This window comes from Laetiporus sulphureus (genome assembly GCF_001632365.1).
Source record: "Laetiporus sulphureus 93-53 unplaced genomic scaffold LAESUscaffold_81, whole genome shotgun sequence".
Lineage (NCBI taxonomy): Eukaryota > Fungi > Basidiomycota > Agaricomycetes > Polyporales > Laetiporaceae > Laetiporus > Laetiporus sulphureus.
Window position 1 is genome coordinate 20,548 of NW_024468590.1, and position 23,658 is coordinate 44,205.

At 42.5% G+C, this 23,658-nt stretch overlaps 4 protein-coding genes across 4 annotated transcripts; 3 read left to right on the forward strand and 1 right to left on the reverse strand.

The window, feature by feature from the left end:
- Positions 1 to 1,997: 1,997 nt before the first annotated feature.
- On the forward strand, positions 1,998 to 3,098 carry LAESUDRAFT_718124 (uncharacterized protein; the record flags this gene model as incomplete). Its single annotated transcript, XM_040907399.1, has 6 exons — positions 1,998 to 2,077; positions 2,227 to 2,386; positions 2,408 to 2,558; positions 2,613 to 2,723; positions 2,959 to 3,031; positions 3,083 to 3,098. 6 exons carry the CDS (start codon positions 1,998 to 2,000, stop codon positions 3,096 to 3,098), a joined length of 591 nt encoding a protein of 196 aa, XP_040758193.1.
- Positions 3,099 to 4,526: 1,428 nt separating this feature from the next.
- On the reverse strand, positions 4,527 to 4,743 carry LAESUDRAFT_764591 (uncharacterized protein; the record flags this gene model as incomplete). Its single annotated transcript, XM_040913470.1, has 2 exons — positions 4,527 to 4,543; positions 4,605 to 4,743. The coding sequence occupies 2 exons, from the start codon at positions 4,741 to 4,743 to the stop codon at positions 4,527 to 4,529; spliced, it is 156 nt and encodes a 51-aa protein (XP_040758194.1).
- A 15,743-nt stretch (positions 4,744 to 20,486) lies between these two features.
- Positions 20,487 to 20,768, forward strand: LAESUDRAFT_637060 (uncharacterized protein; the record flags this gene model as incomplete). Its single annotated transcript, XM_040903464.1, has 1 exon — positions 20,487 to 20,768. A coding segment is annotated over one exon (282 nt), but the record flags the coding sequence as incomplete, so codon positions are not given.
- Positions 20,769 to 20,839: 71 nt separating this feature from the next.
- Positions 20,840 to 21,892, forward strand: LAESUDRAFT_718125 (uncharacterized protein; the record flags this gene model as incomplete). The annotated part of the gene is made up of 4 exons (XM_040907400.1): positions 20,840 to 20,961; positions 21,310 to 21,484; positions 21,518 to 21,565; positions 21,845 to 21,892. 4 exons carry the CDS (start codon positions 20,840 to 20,842, stop codon positions 21,890 to 21,892), a joined length of 393 nt encoding a protein of 130 aa, XP_040758196.1.
- Between the last annotated feature and the right edge of the window lie 1,766 nt (positions 21,893 to 23,658).

Here is a 23,658-nt window from a genome sequence, read left to right on the forward strand (position 1 = left end):
TACTCATAGTCATTGTAAGTGGTAGGGCCAAGCCCTCACCAAAATATATTAACATTTCTTGTATCTGACATAAAGCTGATAGAGCATGAACATAGATAAATAGACATTGTACTAGGTTGAATTAGGAATACTGACAACCTATCACCAATGCTGAGCAATTAATGAGAGAAGATGTTCATTAGGGCATGTGAGATACATACTATCCACATAATCGCAAGCCAATATCATATAGTTCCTCATCAAGAACAGTTTATGAACATCCCATCGTCACTCCATTGCAATCATACCATCACTGTCCAGGGTGGGTCTATCTAATATATTTCAGAGCAAGCTCAATGGCAGGTCCTCTATCATAAATCCTCACTGCTGCATAACTCCCAGCTCTTGTCATGAGAATTGTGAGAATGCATCCATAGAAGTCTCACATGTATGGTGTATGCAACCTGCAATGAAGATGGGTGCATGGGCTGGATAAGACATGTAAGATAATAGAATGTTAATGGCATCAGAGAATGAAAGGAGGATTAAGAATCTGCAAATGTGTGGTGTGTAGTAATGTGTATAATGACAATGACAGCTGTGAAGTGCAATAGTGACATCACAAGCAGCAGGTGCTGATAAGCATACTTGCAAAGCCAAAGACTTGAGGCTAAAGCAGGATAAATAGTCAGTAAATTATGCCTGTAAGGACTGCCTAGTGGCTACAGTCAAGATCAACCCTCAATATCCCCAAGATGAATGATGCACTCACATGTAAGTTTGTTTCCAGCAGCCTGATGATGTTCAACTTCATACTCCATATCTCAGCCTCCACCACTCTGATTACAATGTTGCACATGCACCTGATCAGGTTTCTCATGTGCCACTGACTGTCTTTTCCCTCATTGTTGATGCCAAAATGCATCATCGATATTCTCACACAGATGAGGTACAAGCTGGGGTGATGCAGCTGGATAATGGTCATCAGCCATCTGTACATCATTATGAGCAGAAAGGAAAAGGATGGTGTAGGTGATGGAGTGCAAGGGTCTCATTAGGCTCACATGCAGAGTGAGAAGCTTGTCACATGACCAATCAAATGCCAGAGCTAGCCCAGCCATCTGTGTGAGAGAACACTAGAATAGGAAAGATCAGCGTAAGTCAGCCACAAAATGACAGCATTGACCACTGCACCAGGCACAAATGCATAGACCATCATGAACACACTTGCAAAACAGAACATGATCACTACAAATGAACATAATAAAGTATGCCTTCATGACATGGCCCATCTGCACCATGCACTATGATGAGGAACATCTACAGTGAAGCTCAGCCCACCCATGTAGCCTGGCCAGTCAGATCATGCTGGTGCAGCCATACATAAATGGAGAGCAAAGGAAGAAGGAAGGTGAGGCAGAGTTTGAGGACCTGCATGATGTGTGTGAGGAAACCATGTAGGTGCAGGATGAGACCTTTGATTGAGTACCCAGTTCAGTGGCACCAGGTGATAAGCATGCTGGGTTCCATGAGAGGAGGCAGTGAAGGGTGAAGATGAGCATGCTGAGGGAGATGGCATTGCATAGTTTGAACCTGGTAGGCAAGCTTTTGATAGTCTGATATGCTAGCTAACAGCAGAAATGATCATCTCATCTGTCATAGGAAAAGGAAACAATCATATACAATTTTCAATTGCCATCTAGCACATTTGAGTGACACATCTATGGCCTATGATAGTATGGCCTGAGAATCTCTATATTGCAGATGTGCTTGCATCGAGAACCCAACAATATCTTTCATGATCCAGCTATACATTGCAAATTAACTAACCTGGAGTGCTGTTTGCTGCTGAAAATCCACTGCTGCTTTGCCTTCTCACTTTTGAATCTATTTTCACAACTCCATCCATATGGCCTTGTCTGCAGTTCACATTATGAGTATGAACCTGTCCAGCATAGAGGTTGGAGTAGATGTCATTTTAGATCAGGCAAGCACCATCAAACTTTCTAGCTGATCACATGGGTGTGCTGCTAATTCTGTTGTGCTCACTGTCTGGTTCTGCTGGTCTTGATGATAATGGACATGGACACCATGCAAGGTGAGTGAAAACATTTCACCCCACCCTCATTTGGTTATGCTGGGGTGGTATAATGACGACTCATCCCTGGAACGTCAGATCCAGCCCCAGTAATCATAACTGGTGTGAGACTTCGAGTTACTGAGTTAAAGTCTCTTGACTGCTTGTAGCTATTCCACACAGCCCCATTCTGACTTCAATTTCAGGGTGCTTCTCCTTCAGGCAATTTGCATAGAAGGGCAATTGGATGATGAGGATACTGTGGGGCAGGAGATGGATCTGATTCCACCATCACCCATCCCTGAGCCCAGTCAGCATGGCATTAATGTGGTATGTTGGTTCTCTACTCAGGAGTTTGATGGGTTTGTTACAGGACTACTCAGAAGCTACCCGATCCCTCCAGCTGCTGAAAGAGGGATTTATGATGCTCAACGGCACAAACAGAAATTGAAACAAAAGTGGACTGCTCAGTGCAAATCTGCAAAGGCCGTGAAGCCTTATGGTGCATACGAATTGCCATGAAATATGGTTAAGAAGCATATTCATCACACCACAGCCATACTGACCTCTCTCAATGTCCTACACCTGCCACACATGCAAGGGGCATACACTGGAGCTCGAGCACAAGGTCAAGAACAGAAGGCTCTATCCCTCCAGGATTTGATAGGTGAGAACTCCCCTTACAAATTTATGCTGATACAACGGGATGGATGGTGAGCATCAGCATTTGTCAATGCAATATATTGCTCACATTTTTCCAGAACATTGCGACCCATATTGCACTCTTCTAACTGCATTATCGGTGTTTGCTGCAGTTCTCCAAATGACAAGACATGAGATCACACTCACAGGGCTGCCGCCGACACCATGAAAGATGCTCATTTATGGATGAAAATTTCTAGGAATTCAGAGGTACATCATCGAGGTAGATATCCAGCCTTTTCGAAAGGCATCTCACATAGTGGAGGACAGAAGGTCAGTGCTCAGCTGCATTTATGTGAACTGTCAAATGAACATTTGTAACAGTGCCCTGGCAATCTAGTCATCAAGGGCATAAATGAGGAGGTCCTTTCAGACCTGTTTGAGGATAAGAATTTTTGTCGTATGGCAGATTTTGGTTCAAGTAAGTTTTCTGTGTATAATGTTTGAATTATAAGTACTAACAGTGAGTTGAGGTGCATTTGCCACATGGGCCCCCAAGCTTTATGGTTACTATGTCGACCATCTCCAGCCGCTGTTTGAGGCTTATCCTCAGCTGAAGAGGAACTTCGACAATAGTGTTTTTTTCATGTGCCACTGTGAATCTTGGCCCAGACACCACAACAGTTGAACACTGTGATTCTGCCAACCTTCCATTTGGTCTATGTGCCATCACAGCCCTATCTATATACCGGATGCCATTGAGGGTCAATGGCAATGCTTAGAGAGACCTCTGTAGCACATTCAATTCTTATGCTATGCTCTTCAAAATACCCTCATCTGAAAGCCACGCTTCTAATCTCAGAGGTTCAAAAAAAGCCTCAATGCCCAGTTGAGCGAAACAGGTGCTGTAGGCTTCCCAATTGGACAGGTTTCCTCATGGTGGTGATTTGGTCAACATTGGTCCCTCTGAGGCCATCAGTTACTTCTATCTTCTCAGTTTTGTTAGATCCCCCTTGCTCTATATCTCAAGCTCCCATGTGATTAAATTCTCATTATTCCATAATTTATTTGTATTTCTACGTGATGCCCTTTTAACTCAGTCAGTAAGTGCCCATTATGGTCCTCATGACTTTTTGCTTTTTTCTCTTGTGCATCGCAATCTGCTATGTCTCTCGAACTGCAACCACCACCATCTCTGGGCACTTCTGGGTCCCTTTCAAGTCCACCCCCAGTTTTCACCTCATACACCCCAACTGCTACACTCCACATCCACAAAGCCACCTGGCAATGAAATTCTCGAGGCTTGTCTAATGTGGCCAATGACTTTGACTCCTTGGTGGATATTGCTTACAGTGTTCACGAGAGCATTTAGCAGATTTTGGTGATGGCAAGCATCTCTTCATCCACAGTTTACATCGACAACCTCCTTAGAGCTTGACTGGTCAATGCTCTTGCTCTCTACTGCCACACTCCTTCTAATTCCCTTGCTGCTAATCCTCCTCATGCTACTACTCTGACCTCTGAGGCTGGCTTTACTGCCATGCTCCAGGACCTGTGCACTGCCTTTGATATCAGGTTCACTGCCTTAGAAGCTCACCTAGCAACCATGAGCCCTCCTTTGACTGTGCAGACTCCCTCTGCTCCCACACCTCTGATATGTGGTGCCCCCTCCAAGAGGTGCTCATATATGGTGGCAGCCACTCCAAAGCACCCAGTTCCAACTGCAAGTGCCCTGACCCTCCATCCCCCCTGAAGGCTCCTAGTACCAAACATGTACAGGAACCCATCTGATACATGGTTCAGTTTGCAGGCCCTGTGCCTGCACACTTTATATCTGGCTTCCCTCTAAGCTGGTCAATGATGTGAATACTGCGCTGGCAGTTGTTCCTACTGCTGGTGGGCTTACTGCTCTTGTGGTCTACCCCAGCTCTGCTGGCAACTTCATCTTGGCCTTCCTGTCCAATACCTACTCCTGATGCATCAATGACCACCTGCTGACCATCTGCACTGCCCTCCAACTCGAGCCTGACCACCCCGTCTCCCATGATGTCAAGTGGTCTCATCTTCTACTCGACAATGTGCACACTTGGGTGTCCCCCAGCAGTGACATCCATTTCCCTGCAGCTCTTCTTGAAGGACTCATCAAGAACCCAGCACTTGCCTGCCTCTCCATCACCTAACCTCTGCATTGGGCAAATCAACCTGAGCAGGTCAATGGTGCCTGCTTGTCTGTGGTACTCGGCTTCGAGGATCCAGATGGCTCTGTTCTCACCACCATTCTCAGGACTCCCCTCTTCACTTTTGGCACACCTGTTACAAGTGCACACTGGCACAATAAACCATGCCTCCATCAGTGTATGAGGTGCTGGGCATTCAGCCATCTCGCTATTGAATGCATGAAACTGACCTGGTGCTGCAGGTGTGCAGGCCACCACTAAGAATCTATGCACCGTGCTCAGTGCACCTTGTGTGTGAAGGAGAATCGCACCATCTCTGACCCCTGTGACCATGCTTACTGCATCAACTGCCATGGTCTCCACCATGCCAATTTCACCACATGTCCTAAACGGGCTGCTTTTCAGGACCCGAGTGCAATCCTCAGTCACGTCCTATCAGACTCCACCCTCGACCACTCAGCTGATGACACAGATGTTGTCATGTAGTTGACTGGTCTTTTTTCTTTCTTTTCTTCCTGACTCTACCCCCCATTAGAGACAACCTCCTCTGTAGACACTCCAGCAAGCTTTTTGGCTGGCCAAAATTTCAACTACACCATATGCTCACCTTTTGTGGCCATCATTGACATGTCAATTTCTTTATCAATTGAGTCCCTGTCAACACCCTTTGAAGTCATGCAGTTGACCTGTCATAGAACTGAAACACTATGAGATTAGAGACCTGAGGGTGCAGCCCATACTGGAGCCCACGTTTGAATGGGAGGGGTACTTAGTTAGTCAGTTTGTGTTCATCTTTGCCATGCGCCAGGGTCTTCTAGCTATGTATTGTCCTCCATTCATTTTCTCCCCCACTGTCTTCACCCCTGTCATCGGATATGGTAGTCCAGCACTGTTAATCTTTGTACATACCACTGTCATCAGGTCCACCTCCAGTGGACCGATGTGATCAAACTCTTTTAAGTCATTTTTTTGTTTCCTTTTGGACACTGTGCTTGTTTTACTGGAATAGACTAGTCTAATCTTGTTATCTATAGATCTGAATCATAGATAAGGTAGTCTGACATCATGTGATGTGAAACTGCACATGATGCAAAAGTCATGTAAGAACTTGTGGCATGAAAAACTGTGACATCAATGTGTGTGCTTGTAGGACCAGGTGAGAATAGCTGATGATGTGACAGTTCAGAATGCAACAACAATTATGAAATTCAATGCATTGGTCATGCTGAGCAACAGTCCTGTAATGCTTTTTCTTATAGCAACCAATAGAACACAGCCATCAGACAAGTCAGCAAGCTGTCCAAGTTCAGAACTCAGCTCATCACCCACACTAGGTGAAGACATTTGAATCTTTTTCTGCTATTTTGAAATGCAATATTTTAATGCAACTATTAAATGTTGCACTCAGTCATATATAGTTAAATTGCAAACTTGTACGAGTTAGCAAATATGAGTGCATGCTTGTACTGATATGTACAAGTTAGCAAATGTTCTTGATGACCCAGCCAGAAACATGTTGTATTTTCCTACCCCACTTGTAGCAATTGTTTGCACCTATAGCAGGCCATTTATCTTTAACTGTTCTTCCTTTTTCTTTTGTCATCTATGCACTCTCACTCATGTACTCATTCTCTTATGCTGCATGAATCATTTGTTCACATTTTGTGTTGCTAAACCATCTGTCTCGCTTGTGACTTGCTTTATGGAGTGAAAACAGCAATCTATCTATAAAGACTGGGTCAAATGTTACATTTGGCCTCCCTCTGTGCACGCCACTTAGCTTCTGGAGATAACCTTCTAGCTTCCTTAAAAGACCCTCATTCAGAAGCTCTTCATTGATTCTTAATTAGGTCACAGTCAATTGACGCAATGGACCATGCATGAAAGCTTGCGCAATCAGGTAGGGTTTTGCACACTGGTAACTGTGACTAGAATATTGTCTGAAAACTTAAGCAGGCACTGTACACATTTTTTGAAGACCGTAGATATGCATATCCTTCCTATCATATCAAAAATTCAAGCAATTTCACTATCCCGTTATGTTTCTATGCATTGTTCTTTCTGCTCACTTGATAAGCACCCACCTCACTGGTATCACATTTTAATTTTTCTCATCATGCATTCACTGTATCTGCCCAGCACTGCTTGTGACCTCTCGTCATACCCATCAGCTATGTCCATGTCAAAATTTCATGTGAACGGAGCCATTTCTGATGCTCCAGGACATGTACTTTTGTCCTCCTCTTGCTGCCCATTTTACTCCCTGATCAGGGAGTCTCATGCCTGTTCTCTCTTTCACCTCTCACCTGTCATCTCTCAGCCTCATATCAGCATGAGCCAGCCCTGTCATTACACCTGCAACCACTGCCCTCATGGCACTCAACATGTTGAGCCATTCAGGCAGACCCACTCCATCTGCCACCCACTTTCTCAATCACCACTGCTCACAAGCACGTGAATGCATGTGAGAAATGGTGCCACATTGTCAGTGACACCACAGAAGAAGGATGGGCAAAATGGAGGTTCTAGGATGGGTGCCCCAGGTGAGTCGCAGTTGCCCAGTATTGCACATTACCCCAGGGTGCATATGCTTACATTTCAGAATATGTTACTCTCATGTTCTACCCCTATACTGTCTGCTGACCTCGGTGTCATGTGAATGAGCCTATATGAGACATCGTGTGCCTGTGCTGTACCCATTATTCCTCTTTTCATCCTTCTACAGTGACCAGCTGCCCATGCACACTACACCAGCATGGCATATGATGTTTGTCACCACTGCCTTACCTGTGCCCAACATGATGAGTCAATTGCACAGGCCTACCTCATATGTCACCCATGCCCTTGTTCCATCACCATGATTGATGAATGCATGTACAGATGTGAGGCATGGCAATGCATCAGCAGCAACACAGGAGGAGGATGCATTGATTGGAAGAGCATAGCAGGTGAGTGCAGGTTTCTGTATCACACATCGCACTACAGTGCACATAGTTACCTTTTCAGAGCCCTCCTTTTCGTTTGATCACCTCAGCATGCTCTATCAACATCGAAGACCTATGCACCAGCTCACATGATGCATTGTGTGTAAACACGCTTCATGAATCACCTGTCTCTTCTTGTCTTACAGTGACCAGCTGCTCACTCATGAACAGATGGATGTCAGGTGCATTGGACTGCTCTACCCATTACCCCCTTCTTTTAGTGATTCACGGACCTTGATAGCATGTGAAGGAGCAGACACAAACCATCTCAAGTCACGCTCAGCCACTCTGCTTCTGTGTCTCCACCTTGACCATCTGGAGTGTGCCTACATTTTAAATGTTAAATGTTGAAGGGCTGAAAGAGCTACGTGAGTCCATGCTGATACTGTCATGATCAAGCTACTCACCTGTGTCATCTTTCAAATGTAGATCACATGTTTGTGTCACAACCTGAGTACCATATGATAAGTACTGATCTGAGTACCGTAGAGTAGGAAACAACATCATTGACATTCATTTCTCCAAGAATCCATTCAGATGTTGCTGTAAAATATGAAAGTAATGATAAAATGAATTTCTGAAGATGTCTATCATAAGCTGGCCAATCAATCATCAGTCTTTCTGGCCAATTATTTATCTGAAAGGCCATATTTTCACTTGAGGATGTGGCACATTGCCCAGACATCAACTGACAGATGAGCTATTTTCCGCATTCTATCTGGCAGATGGGCAGCCTGTCTGTACATTACCTGACAACATGGAAATATTGACTATCCTTGGCTATCTGGTGGTGGCAGGCCTGGCCTGATAATGGTAGTCAGACCCTCAGAGGTTACAGATCTGACTTGTCTGTCAGTCAACTGGCAGGTGCAGTAGTCAATAACAGATAAGGTACATTGGGTGCAGTTAGGGCCAGATCAGCATCTGACCTTTTTGCTGATGACAAGATGTGAAGAAGTCAATTGCTACCTCGTGTTGCATAGCAGCCATTCATGGCTATGCCTAAGTGTTATGAGACAGCCTAGCAATTCTGGCAAATTCAATGCATTCACTTGGGTAAGAGGGCCATTTCTGGCAGGAATGATTTCTGAGGTCCTGATATTCTTCATAATAAACTTTATAAGTTTATCATGATATTCACCACATTGATTGAGGGAAACATATTGTTACTCATATTGAAATATCAGTTTCTATGGCAGAGATCAAGAATGGTATAGTTGTTTGAGAAGCAGCTGTATTTAGAGTGCCATTATTTTATGGCAAAGAAAACAGTTAAAAGGCAATGGTGTGTAGCAGACTGTCACGGATTGCCATAGACAAAGATAGACAAACTAAAACTCAGTCCCTCAAAGGGTACTCTGAGTAAAAGACCAGGTGGTCTGTACGATGAGCCCATCGACAAGCAAGTCCCTTCAGTTGACGCTTATACTCACTTGTGTATGCGGCGGAGCTGGGTGACGAGCGAGGCTATGTGATGTGAATAGATGTATTAGGCTTGTTAGGCCTGTAGTAGCTGTCGCGGTGGACGAAAGAGAATAAGACTGAGGTCTGTCTCCCATTCACCCTGGTCTTACTGTATATCTCGCTGAGCAGCTACTGCATGTTCACCTGCCGGTTACTAGGTTCACTAACCTGACTCTCAACAAGCGCACGAGCTTGAATACCCCTGAGAGCGAGTGCAGATCCCAACTGATCCTGATGATCAGAAGTATTGAGTTATCTCCTTAGGAACAGGTTAGTGCAAAGAATGGGTTCTTGAAAACAAGGAGGAAGAGGTTGGTCTTCTCTCCATGATCTGTGCCCCTTATATAGTCGCAGACCTAAGTCTGGGGTACTAGTACAGGGGGGCCCACTATCCTAAACATAGATGAAACACATCAGAGCTTGGTCGCTGCGAGTCAGGTAATTGGTGAGCTAAAGTAAGTGTAGGTGAAGTAGAAAATCTGAAACGCAAGATGAAGTCTGGATTGCAAATACCAGAGTGAGTTTAATCGTGAAAATGAAAAACTGCTAACCGTAGAACATGTCCACCAGACCTATGAACCATAAATATTATCTAACTGTCACATGCCCACTGAAGTGGCACTGAAACTGTAACAATGGTCTGCTTAGGACCCACATAAACTGACATCATCCTTGCCTGTTCATGATCAGCAAGTGCATCGGTGCAAATCAGCAGGTGAAACACACCTATTTCCATGTCAAACACAATGCCCTAATCAACATATCTGTCAGTGTCTGCACCTTCACCAGCCTGCCGATTAGCAGAACATATTCTAGTAGAGCTCACCATATACCTCCTTCAAGGACAGCTTCTAGCTCGACTCCTCATCAAACAGGCATGGCAGGGAATGATGTCCCTGCATGCCATTGAGAATGAATCACTGTAGAGTAACATCATCTGATAGGAGCATGAACAGCATGGGGGTGGGAGACTCGAGAGTGATAATCATCTGGCTCTCAAGGATCACCTATTCCTGTAGCAGTGCCCCATGTCATACCTTCTGTGGAGGTATCACTGACAGGCAGGGAGGGCCAATTTGACTGATGCAACTGGCACAAATGGAGATGAGTATCAGTGCATATATGAGGTGTTCAATTAGATTAAGCTGAATGTACCAACCATCACACTTGCTTCACCCTCTTTCTGTAGTGGTGGAGCCACTGGAATGGATAGATTTCTCTGATCTTATGTGTAGTATTCATCTTTGCAACAATCTCAGTCAAGCTGGAAGTGAGAATTTGAAAGACTGACCTATTCAATTGCATTATAGAATGCCGGAGTTGATGAACATGACAATCAGATGGCAGCAAACCAGTGTCATTGCTTGAAGCTGGATTGGTGATTACCTTCCCACTCTGCTCATGCTTTGGTGGATCACATGAATCTCACTGAAGCTGTGATATAATGTCTGATCCTAATGGCTATCATGGGCCAAGAATTGGCATTCTGCCCGGTGCTCGTGGCTGTAGATCTGGCAGTCATGCAAATATTGAAACAGCTGCTAGTACTAGCATCATCATCACCAGAGATGAAGCCATGCATGTTCAAGAATTAGGAGATCAAAGAGAACAAAAACTGAGAAGGCACACTCGTGATGTCCACACTGAGATTGTGATGCAAGTTTCTACTGCTGAAGATGTGCCAGTGGAAGGGCTCACTCCTTTGCAAGTCATGAGGTTGCATGAGCAGCTTCAGGCAGCAGATGAGGTTCATATGGATTTTAACTCATTACTGATTCTTGTAATGCATGGTGCAGCTCACAGTTCTGACTTAGGAGACCATGAGCATGAAATCCCAAATGTTTGAGTTTCAAGTATCTGCACTTGAGATCAGGAGATCAAAAGATGAGTACCTTCCATCATTATAATGCAGTTACAGCTTCCTAATGGATGCATGCATGCCTAGGAGATTGCAAGAGTAAAGGTGGATTTTGAAACATGCAGAGGGCTATGCACAAGGTGCAGTCTTCTACATTAGTTCCTGATATTATGGTATTGCTTATCTGACATATTCAGGAAGTGAGCAAGTTCAATGTAGATGCAGAAATGTGAAACAATGTGATGCAAGAGGTGCACTATCACTTCCAAATCATACTTGTAGTGTGATGATGAATATGCTAGTTTATAGGTGCTGTCAAAAATTAAAGCATATGTTGCAGAAATCGAAGCTTGTGCACAACAGGTAGACAAATTTCACTGTCAACATTTACCAGGTTGTACAAATACATTATTTAGGAAATTTACTATGTAACTATCTTTGCAATAAGCTCGCATGCAAGTAATTGATGACACCACCAAATCAATATGATCCTTTGAATAGCCACGTACTCTTTTCCAATGACTCACACCACAACGATAGGAGATCACTCACCTGCAGAATGCTGTATTAACAGCTGAGGGACATTTAATCGAGCTGAAGTCCAGGCCAAACATTGTGTATGCAAAGTTGTGTCAGTACTATTATGAGATCACTGATAACTTTGCAGGCACACTCACTGCTCAATGATCTCACTTCTTGTGGAACATGTTCTATGACAATGTTCTCTTCTGCAATGTATGTGAATTCTATATCAGTGGCAAGCTAGCTCACTTCTTTCTATTTAGCCTCTTATGTGGGCTTACATATTGTGGACCTTGCATGATCAAATGGCTTGGTACAAGTCAAGTGGACTATAGAATTCAAAATCCACGTGCTTATCTGCCAGATCTGACCTTGTATTGTCATGCCTTGCATGACTGTGACATGAATGAGCAGACTCAGAATGAACTGGAATGACAGTTCTTTGATGCTCTCTTTCAGCACCCAGGATCAAATCTCCGTTGTCCAGATTGTCGTGCACTGGTGCAGCAAAAGCCATTGATGGTGTATACATGAAAAGGCATCATTGAAGCTACAAGACATGTGATGGCTCCAAAGAGCTCAGGAAAACAGGTGTCCATGCTGTTACACTGAGCATTGGCATAGATCCTTCTAGCATATCAATTTCACCTTCTACCATGTGTTCGTGCCATTGCTTTTCATGAAGAGTAATATAAAACTCATGATACCAATGCACAAATTATCACCATAAGGCTTCAGAAATGATATCAGTTGAGCCATTACCACTTCGTCGGACCTTTTATGAAGCCCTCCTTGCTGTAGCTGCTCTTAGTTCCATCAATGTTCCATGGTCTCTTCGCTCTCCTTTCTGCAATCATCAAATTTTCCTGACCTCTCGGTCAAGCCATATTCATCTGAATTGGTGTACACAAAATCAAGGGATGCATGTGGAATAATTGTGGCATGATTGAATGTAGCCGACTAACATACAGTGACAATAATAAAACCAGATGTGCATGAGCTAAACTGGCATGAAACAGATATCACTGACCTGAAGTGCTGAAGAACTATCATGGAGCATGTGATCAGGCTTAACACTCATCTCACTGCAACTGTTTCTGCTGATGTGGCTCAGGATGTATGACCATTCTCTCTTTCAAAGCTAGACTCTATCCCCAGAACAAAGTCGTGGCTGCTTTACCACATTGAGACACTGGCTGACATCACAGAATGGTGTATAAAGCAGTTCAGAATGCTGTAGAGGCCCATGGTCACCACCGATGTGAATGTAGTGTGAGGCCCACACATATTGATATTTGAGGTACGTTATTCCATCTTCAGTGATGTGGTTTTTTCAGTGTATGGTAGGTGAAGCAGATGATATTTGGCTTCAAGACCACTACCAACATGAGCCCTCATGCTAGTCACTCAGATGATAATCATACACTGACATCTGATACGTCAGACCATGAATGTGATCTCCCTCATCAAGTCCCATTCAAAGGCTATGGCTTCAGTGAATACACCATTGTGGACAGCTGTGGTACTCCATTACATATATGTGTCCAAGTTCTTCCTTTTCAGGGCTAACACTGAACATGCAGGTCATGGCATACTAGGCAAGCAAATTGGGCACCATCTCACCAATTAGATCTGTTTGAGGCTGAGAAGCATGTATGATGCATGCTTATGCATTGACTAATGGTCTCGACCATATTCTGACTCAGAGACCACACAGATGTAATATATTTCTGTGAGATCGTATATCATGAATCCCTCATCCTGGGCATGTTGATGGATAGGCTGAGCATTGTAGGCTCCATACTGGGCTGGGGGACCACATAATGCATCATGGTCTTCTGCATGATCACTATTTGTGAGCTCCATATATCGTCCCATATCCTCTCTGAACTACTGATGTCATCTCTCCAGATTAGATGCATAATGCAGTGATTGATTCCCTGACCATCAGGAATGCCTGTTCCTCCTCACATCCCCTACTTCATTGCCCTCTTTATCCTCTAAACCAACTTCCTTAGGTGAGATCTCCACAGTGATCAAAGTGTGCCTGTGGCCAAAGGATGTCTTCTTCATCCACAGTGTGCCATTGAGCTCCTGGATAGTGGAAATATTGTGCAGTGCAGGCATGGATTGCGAGGCAAGAAATACATCTACAAGTCTTGATTGTTTTACCAATGCTATCAGCAGCTATATCACACTTGCTACATTGCACTATATATCTCACTTTGCATAATTGTGACTTGCAGATGGATTGTGGGGTCTGGTTCATGAGAGTGGTTCGAGTGCATGTTGGTCTCTGCAGATTTTGAGCTGGAGTGGGATAGATGCCTGGCTCACAATCTTCATGATGACATTTGGGAGCTTCTCATTAAATGAGGTCTACAATGAAAACTAATGCACGTTGACAATATGGGCAGATGAAAAAGCATCCTGCGAACTAGTATCAAATGTAGGAGGAACACCGCATGTGGTGCCAATGAGAGCAACTGTCTGGTGTGAACATTCAGGACCCCCATGCAGAGACTGAACTCTCCCATTTGGTCCAAAACAGAGGCTTCAATTGAAGCAGATGAAGACTTTAACAGATTAGGTTCATGTGGACATGAAGCCTGGCACAGGAGGAGGATGAGTTACTGTCTCATTCTCCAAAGTCTGAAGACTGTGCTCTGCCTCACAGTCACTGAAGGACTCAGGGGCCAGAGAATATGAGGAGAGGTTGCTGAAGTACTCTGTAATTTAGTGTCTTGAGAGATAGTGAGGTTCCTTTAGACATGCCGAAGCTTGAGAGGCCCCTGAGTAGGATAAGAGAATGTGATGTGTATGCTGCCTCTTTAATGTGTTCTATTCACTGCTATCTGTGGTGCAGCAGAGGATGAGGTACTTCAGTGCTGTGTGATGCTCAGACACCTACTAAAAGATTGAGCATCACAGAAAGGGGCAGGCCTTTTCTTGTGTTGCCTCGTCTAAGAAAAATAGCATTTCTTCATGAGGCAGTCAACATTCATTCATATATTGCAGGTGCAATTACTTATCAGCACAGTGAAAATGCTTCAGCTTCTGGGAGATATGATGAACCTATGCATTTCATGTCACAAAAGGTGAAACAAACTGCTGCAATCGTCTGAGAAACCTGTTTTCTCCTGGGCAAATTGAAAGCTATCATCCAATGTTTTGGCTAACAAATTATGTTGATATCACTCACAATAATTGCCTAACAGAGGCAGTCAAGGAAGTAACGAGGTAGACATATAGTGAATCATGGGGGCACAGCCAGCAAAATCCAAGATCTGGGGTTAGGGTCCCTCAATTCACTTTTAATAGTCACATTCATATCACTGTACAAGCTATCTATGGTATTTCAGTGACTGCTTCTGGCCTTGGCTAGTCCAAAATCATTCAGTAACCATGCACACAAGCATTAGATCATGTAAAACTATAATAAATATTCATGATGGAGTCTGGACAAGCATCTTACTGTGATTGAAGAATTACCAGGCTGCTGACTCTATCAGATAGGCAATGATGACTGGATGAGGAACATGATGACACATGTCTTCCTCATGGCATGCCATAATCATGAATGTGTATAGGAGGGTGTGCAAGCCAGCATTTCAGGAAAAACTACCTCGGGATATTATACATATTTTAAACTGTAGTTGCTGCACAGGTGACAATTTTGTACATTTTTTGCACATTTTAAACTAGTTTTGAACATCATTATGTATATCTCTCGTTGGAGGTCTGCACAACATTATCAATACTACTAGTAAGAGGAGGGATAATCTTAGATCCTGAGGTGGTACTATTTGACTCTGCAAGAAGAGGTCTGTCAGATAGAAAGTCACAGAGTTCGAGGGATGTCAAACCTGGATGAAAATTTGCATCCACATTCTCATCTGAGTTGACCTCATAAGTCCAAGCATTGGCTGTATATTTTAGAGGCTGCCATGTGTTGGAAGCCAGAATTGCACAGTGTTGATGGTTGCAGTAAAGTGAGCCTGGCTATATGTATAATACAACTGTAAAAAGTGAATAAAAACTTTACAATCAGATATATCATCCTGGCTACATGATACAATTAAGCAATAAATGGATTTCATTGTCATATCTTTAAAAAACTAGTATCTGAGTTTGGTGACAGTAAATTGAGCCTGTCGCAGAAGCCTGGTTGCTGCAAAGTGAGTCTGACAAATGAGCCTGGCTGTAGAATACAACTAAGTAGTAAATAACAACTTAAAAATCTGATATATCAGTGTTATAAAGTGTTCTCTGTGAACCTTCACAAATCACGTGTGCTTTCTTACATATACTAGTCTACAGCGTAATGGACAATAGATGAGGTAAATGAAGTATATCAAGTTTTCTATGATCACATGCCACAATACGTGCATCATGGTAATGGTTATAGTGTTGCCTAGATCTAGTGACAATGATAGCAGTGAGGTTCTTCATCCTACCCTTGCTAGGTCTTTGTGAAGCAGCTACTATGCATTTACTCACAGGTGAAATGAGCTCTAATGACCTCTTGAGAGGCAGATTCTGACTATATGTTACAATGCTATAGTAGTATCGAGATGATCTCCTTAAACTTCTTGAATCTGTGATAATCAAAGAGAAGCAGTAAAGGAATAGGAGGAAGAGGTTATCTTCCTTTAACTGTTTCGTCCTCCTTATACGTCTATGAACTTATAGTCTTGGATACTAGTACATGAGGTTCTGGCTATCTAAAGTAGACAGGAGGCTCTGTACGATGAGTAAACTCAGACCTGAAACACAACCATTTATTCTAAAAGAGAAACAGAGCTGGAAAAGTGACCTATACATAGTTGTATGCTAAGATCTTGATTGCTGTAACTCTAGAATGAGTATGCTAAAAGGCAAAAACTCTAACCCTGGATAGTAGTCATTGAGACCCATGCATCATAAATAGGAGATATGCATGCATGTGACAAAAGTGCTGCCACGTGCCTAGACATTGCTCAATCAAAACATAACAATCAGCCTGGCTACATGATATCAGGCTACAGTAGCTTGAGCCTGTCATTGAAGCCTGTCATTGGAGCCTGATTATGGTAAAGTGAGCCAGACAAACAGATGAGCCTAGCTAAAACCCATTTATTGCTTGATTGTGTTATGTAGCCAGGCTAACATATTCATCTTGATTTTATGATGCTAGAAAGTGTTCTGGGTCTCTGTACTACCATTATCACTGCCATTGGTTAGTTATATTTCTCATTTGACTCTGGGATGTTGATGCTCATGCTCAATGTAAAATACTAAGCTGAAGATTGTCAATGTATGCCAGTGTGTTTTGAATTTTTTTAAACCTGAATATCTAATTCTGAACTCTACTAGCCATGCATTCATGATTAAATTGTCCATAGATTTTATTGTCTGCTATTTCATTGCTTCATAGATTGCCACTTGATCAGAGATATCCATCTTGTTAAACTCATCAATTGTGCAATGGAGAAGAAGGTGGATGGTGAGATGAACCTTTCTGCAGTGACAGCATTATTGTTCAGGCTAACCACAACAGTGCATGATTCAAGGAGGCAATTAATCATAAGCTCACACCTGGTGATATTTGAGCACATCTAGGATTTTTGGATGCATTTTGGAGTCACTGGCATGCTGGTAGAACTTTAATTAAAACTCATTGAGGAGCCGTGCAAGTGTCCTTTTGAATGCATTGAGGAGTCATGTTGGTAGTAGTTTAAACACATCAGAAGGTCTTGCTGATGCTATTTTGAATGCATCAGGAAGTTCTGCTGACAACATTTTGAATTCATTGGATAGCCATGCCAGCATCATTTTGTACATTTCTAGAAGTCATGCTGGTGGTATTTGAAACACATCAAGGAGCCTTGCCAGCAGCATTTTGAATGCATTGAGAAGTCCTGCTGGCAACATTTTAAACTCATTGAGGAGCCATGGCAGCACCATTCTGAACACTTATAAGAGTCACACTGGCAGCACCATTCTGAACACTTATAAGAGTCACACTAGCAGCATTTCAAAGAAATGTTTGGTGATTTCATGATGGCTTCCAGAAGTAAAAGACTTTTCTCCCCTCTGAGCACAATGTGAATATGCACATCTCACTGTGGACGCATGCTGCATGCAGGTGGACTGTAAGGAGAACTCATCTTAAATGTTTCGGTGAAAAGCACTCTCAATAAGGACTGCATGTGACCTTGGTGGTGCCATTGGAAACATTCTGAATGCTTCACAACACCATCAACGATGGTATTGCAATGACGCCCATTTGTTTCGGGTGCTTGCATTTGTGGAAAAATTCAAAATATCACTAGCATTGTGCCACTTTGTTATAAATGACAGCATTATGTATCAATCCAAATAACAGGTGTAATGTTTGTAAAATGACTCCCTACAGGATCAACTGAGCTTGTTCAGAATGTAATCAGCTAATTTGTGATTGAAATATGTTCAAAGTATTCAGATATCATTCTGTAAGAATTCAAAATGTGGCTGCCATCAATCCGGATGTGTCACATCATTGTGACTGTGTTCACAATGTGTCTACAATGATTCCAATGGAATCACAGGCTCATGCCTCCAGTGTGAATGCATCAGGGTTGGCCAGCATATTAGAAAATGCAAGAAAGGTGATGTATGCTTCAGTGGCATGAGGTGCATTGTTAGCCCAGAATATTCCCTGCACTCGAGCTTCATCCTCATGCTGGGCAGCCTCCTTTGACTCTCACAAAGCATGGCTTTTCACTGAGGTCCTACTTGAGCACCACAGTGGCACAGGTTGCTGTGATGCAGAGGGCATTGGAGATGATGGTGATATCAGTAGCAGTGGCAATGACAAGGATGACAGCAAAGATGCAGACTGCTGCAACACAGATGAGAGAGGATGCTGGAGGATCACATCATCAACAGTGTGGTGAGGTGTGCTCTCCTCAAAAATAATGCTGTGGGATCTCATGATTGCCCCTCGAGGGCCTGCTGTCAGATCTCAGAGTCAATAGTTGGCATTGTCAGTGTAACTGACAAGATTTAGGATCTAACTTGGTGTGTATATTATCAGCAACCTTCACCCATGCCTTCGAGCCAAAGATGCATAAGTGTATGACATTGGATAGATGACCATATCAGTGTTCATAAGGAGTATGGCCTCTCTGACATATGGATGAGACAAGTGACTTGAGATATGCACTTGTGTGAAAAGCCTTTTCCCAAAGGTAGTTAGGAAGACCTGAATCATAAAGCATAGCCCATGCATGGTCAGCAAGTGTATGATGCCCTCACTCATCTCCTGAGGGATATATGGCATCATTGGCTCAGAGATAATCCCATATTGCTGTAGATACATATGTCGACCTAGAAACCTCTTCACAGACTTTACAGTACTTTAGACAGTTACAATAGTACACTTTTGGTGTATGCGCATGGAGAAGTATGTGTGTAGAGAACAAGCAATGCAATATGTACATATACAGGACTCGAAGGCATGATCGTGAGACTATCTAAGTGCTTGATGATGTCAACCCTCATCCCATCTCTCTCTTCCACTCTTGGACTCAGTGCCTGGCCATGGCACCACTCGCTGCCACAATTTCCCTCACTCAGTATATATGGGCTTTTCACTGAGGATGAAGTATGATGGTCAAAACTTCTCTGACTTCCATATTGGAACCCAATCTCATTTACAGTCATTGATACTATGCACAATTACTATCTTGAACTGCTCAAAACACAATGCAAGGATATCTAAAGAATGAATATTGAAGTCAAGGATGGAGATGGCATAAACAGTCATGAGTGCAAAGTACCAGCCTGGCCATCAGGCTGATGCTGCAATGTTGGAAGGGTTGAACATCCTCCATACCAGATCCATGAGTGATCTTGTAAAATGCAGCAAGGCTGTTCTGTGTCATCTTTGTTTGGAACACAATCTCTGACATGCAAAGACCAAAAAGCACACTATGGATAGATTGAATGAATGAGTGTGTTGTAGGCTTGCACTCTCAGATAATCAGCATATACTAACATTGTGCAAGTGTGAATGTGAGGGCAATGGACATGATAGCTCTTTGAATGTTTCACCACCATTGCCTATAATTGAAGGCTTGAGACTTCCATTGACTTCAATGTCCCTAAACAAGCACATTGTTAAAGCTGAGAAATCCCTATCCCATGATAGTCAGATAAATACCTTGGCTGGTAACTCTAAGCCTGTGCTGGTTGCAATGTGTGAGATCAGAGGAATTGAAAGCATAGCGTGAAAGCTGTACTTGCTTCGAGGCTTATTGCATGGGTACAAGATTCTCTTCTGCAGATTGCATTACTAAGCTTGAAGTTACCTTGTATAGCATGATCAGTCAGACTCTTTGAGTGCAGCAAATATAATGACTGTGATTGGCCCATCAGCTCAATGAGTGGATGACCATTCAAAACTGCACAAAGCATATCATTTGAGGTTCAAACAAAAACCTGAATTCAGCACTACCATAAATGAGAGTTTTGAGGTTTCCTTATCACTGAACATTCATGCTGTTTCTATTACAGTGCCAACATAATTTGATCATCACCATCAGCAAGGATGCTTCCATGGTAGTACTGACTGTGAAACACTTGCATAGATACATGAGGACATGTGTCACACCAAAGTCCCTTCCTGGATTAATCCAGCACCATTTAACCTCAGCACAGACAAGCTTCATGCAAATCACTGGCTTTCTGCCTGCTCAATCAATTTCCAGTGACACTAATATGGCTATGTGCTTTTGACAACAGCAGAAAATCAAAAACACTGGAAGAATTTCATAGATCTAGTCACTTCAGACTTTTTGAGCAGCTCACTTCAGATATCAGCTGAACATATTTGGGCATACAACATCTGCTTGATGTGGTACCTACAACATTTAAAGGATCTGTATAAAGAAGCAGTACTTAAACCTAACCATCATTTTGTCCTCTATGTCAGTGTGTATCTCCATGCTTTTGGTCCAGGCCACTTAATTAGAGCTTTCTTTGCAGAAAAAATGAATTATCTGCTCATGAAGCTGAATAATAACAGAATGTTTGGTGCACTGATTTTCTCCACATATAGAGAGACATATAGAGGATCTGAAACGAGCTCATTTTGTATACAGATGATCTCAAGATGACATACATGGTTCAAACATGCTGCTCCACCAACTTGAGCAGCTTATTGCAAAATTACAAAGTTCAAGCAGTCATGGGCAAACTTGTGGCCATTTATGATGATGTTTACCATGAAGACAGGTGAGGGACCAGATTGCACAATTCAATGAGCTTCGATATATCTCTTTGAGCTGTAGCAGACAAGTCAAATGGCATCAACAAACTCACAAATCATCAGTTCACAGCTCTGCTGAAATTGCTCAATCAAAAGGCCAGGCAAGAGTTATGTATTGATGTGTGAGAGTTGTTAAAAGAACAAGGACACTTGCAGGCAGGCAATTTAATGATACTCTGTGAGAAAATTACAATCAGAGGTGTCACATATCGGCAGCATTCAGTGTTGTCAAAGGATTCTTATATTACCTTCATTTCACTGGATGGTGGACACAATAGAGCCAGATGCATTATCCAAATCTTTGTATATGAAAGGTGGACAAAGGAAGGGAAGAAGACTGTTAAAGACTCCTTCATGACCATCAAGCATCTGGAGGAGTTATCTGATCTTAGTGCTGTCAAAGATCCATACTGTCACTTTTCTCTTGTGGATGGGAAGCTCTTCTATGATGCATATTTACAGGATATTGAAGTCATCAGGCCATCTCATGTAAAGTCTCATTGTGCAAGGACTTCTCTCTAGATAACTGACATTGGAGAGAAATGTGTGCATATGCTATCATTTGACAAGGTATGTCCTGCCATCTTCATCACATACAAGCACTGACCAATTTATTGTAATCAAATGATGAATCTAGTGATCTCGATTTCAGAACTGAAAAATGAAGAAGAGAATGATGGTTCTGATGATGGTTGGGCAGCAATGGACAATCCATTTCATGATATTCTATAATTAGTATTTATCTGATTGGACTTGACATATATATATATAATCTATGCCCAGCAGCCACACAATGCTTGAATGAGTGTTGTAATATCGTTGCAGCATCTTGGATGACTTTTATAGTAGAAAAGAGTGACTGAGGCTGATAGAGAAGTTGCCACACATCAAATTTGATTCTGGGTTCATTTCTTTAATCTCATTGAACATGCTCTGATATACCATTCGTAGGCCATAAGAGATTTACAAGATATTCAATTGCAATGCAAACCATGCAAATGTATACTGTTTGCATATGCCAGCATCTTCATCCATGCACCACCTCCAGATAACAGATCTCACAGCCCTTGTCAGAGGGCTTATTTCTGAGAGTATAGGGTCTCAGAAATGTTGCTTTTCTTACATTGATTGATCGACCCACTAGTTCTTGCAAGCAAAAAGTGTTTTTGTAAGACTGACATTGCATATCAATTCATATGAAGAGATGCCAGTATTGCAATATACACATGGACAGGTGATCCATCCTAATGCTGACATGTATGACATGTGTGGCCATTACTCATCTCGCAATGTAGCTGCACTCTGTTATCTTGCTGAAGACTAGATAGAGATGTTAGTGAAGACTGGCCAGTTATCACTTATAAGGATGCCATCATCAGTCAAAGTCAACAATAAGCCCACTCAGTAAACATTCACTGAGCTTTGTGAGAAAATTGTGTGTGAGTTGTGGACTTTGACAAGAGGTTACACTGTTACACATCAATTTTCATCAAGAATAAACTCAATGTTGGTGAATACTGAGGGATCTTCCAGATGTTTAAACCTGTGAACATTGAAAAATCACTTAAGATTTGCAGTCTTGATGTCTCTGTCTCAAGCAGAGCCAGCAGTGGATGGTGGGGTAGCTATCACAGATCAAATGCAGGTTGCACTTGAACTGGTTCATATATATGAGATCAAATAAATAAGCACAAACAAGAGCAGTGTTACAGATCACCATAGACAAAGGTAGACAATTAAAAGACCAGTCCCTCAAAGGGTACTCTGATCGAGCAATTCTCAAAGGATAGATCACTGGGTAGGTGATCTTAGATATGATAAGCTCATCAACATGCAAGTTTCATCAGTCAATGCTTGTACTCACTGGCTTATGCAACAGAGCTGGGTGATGAGTGAGGCTATAGAGTATATATCACAGAGGATATATAGCAGTGAGCTTGTTAGGCTCTAGTAGCTGTCACAGTGGATGCAGGAGAATAAGACTGAGATCTGTTTTCTGTCCACTCTGATCTTATCTATATGAATGGGATGCTACTGTGTAGTACTTATATAAGTACTTTCCACACTATCTATTGGCTAGCTCTACCATCATATAACATGTCTCAATTGTTGTGATTGATGTGTATGAATAGTGTGGCAGGACGGAGCTCTGATTGACACTATCTTAGTCAGCCAGGATGGGTGCCTGAGATCATCACTAAGCTAACTGAATAATTAGTCAGAGCCAATGCCAAAGCCTGAGGTCACATTGCATGACTGAGTCACGTGATGTTGTAATATATATGATAAGGCTGATGATCGATCTATCATGTGACTTGATGACATGAAATGTGCATAAAATGTAATCTAAGTTATGTATCTTCTATATATAGGTTGTCTGGCAAAACTGTGACAGTACCCTCTTCTTATGCTTCATCGTTCTGATGAACGAAATTCTTTAGACTCTTGTGCACTGTCTTATGAATTCTTCTTTTAAATAGTAGCTTCACATGAAGTGGCTGGTTCAAAAACATTCACAAATGAGCTGTGCAACTCTGTTGCCTTCCTTGACATTGTAGGAGTCTGAAGTGTTGTTACAAAGAATTATCTTTACTTTGCCCTCATAGTCTGGGTCAATTACCTCTTCAGCAATGTTGATGCCTTTCAGTGCTAGCTTGCTTTGA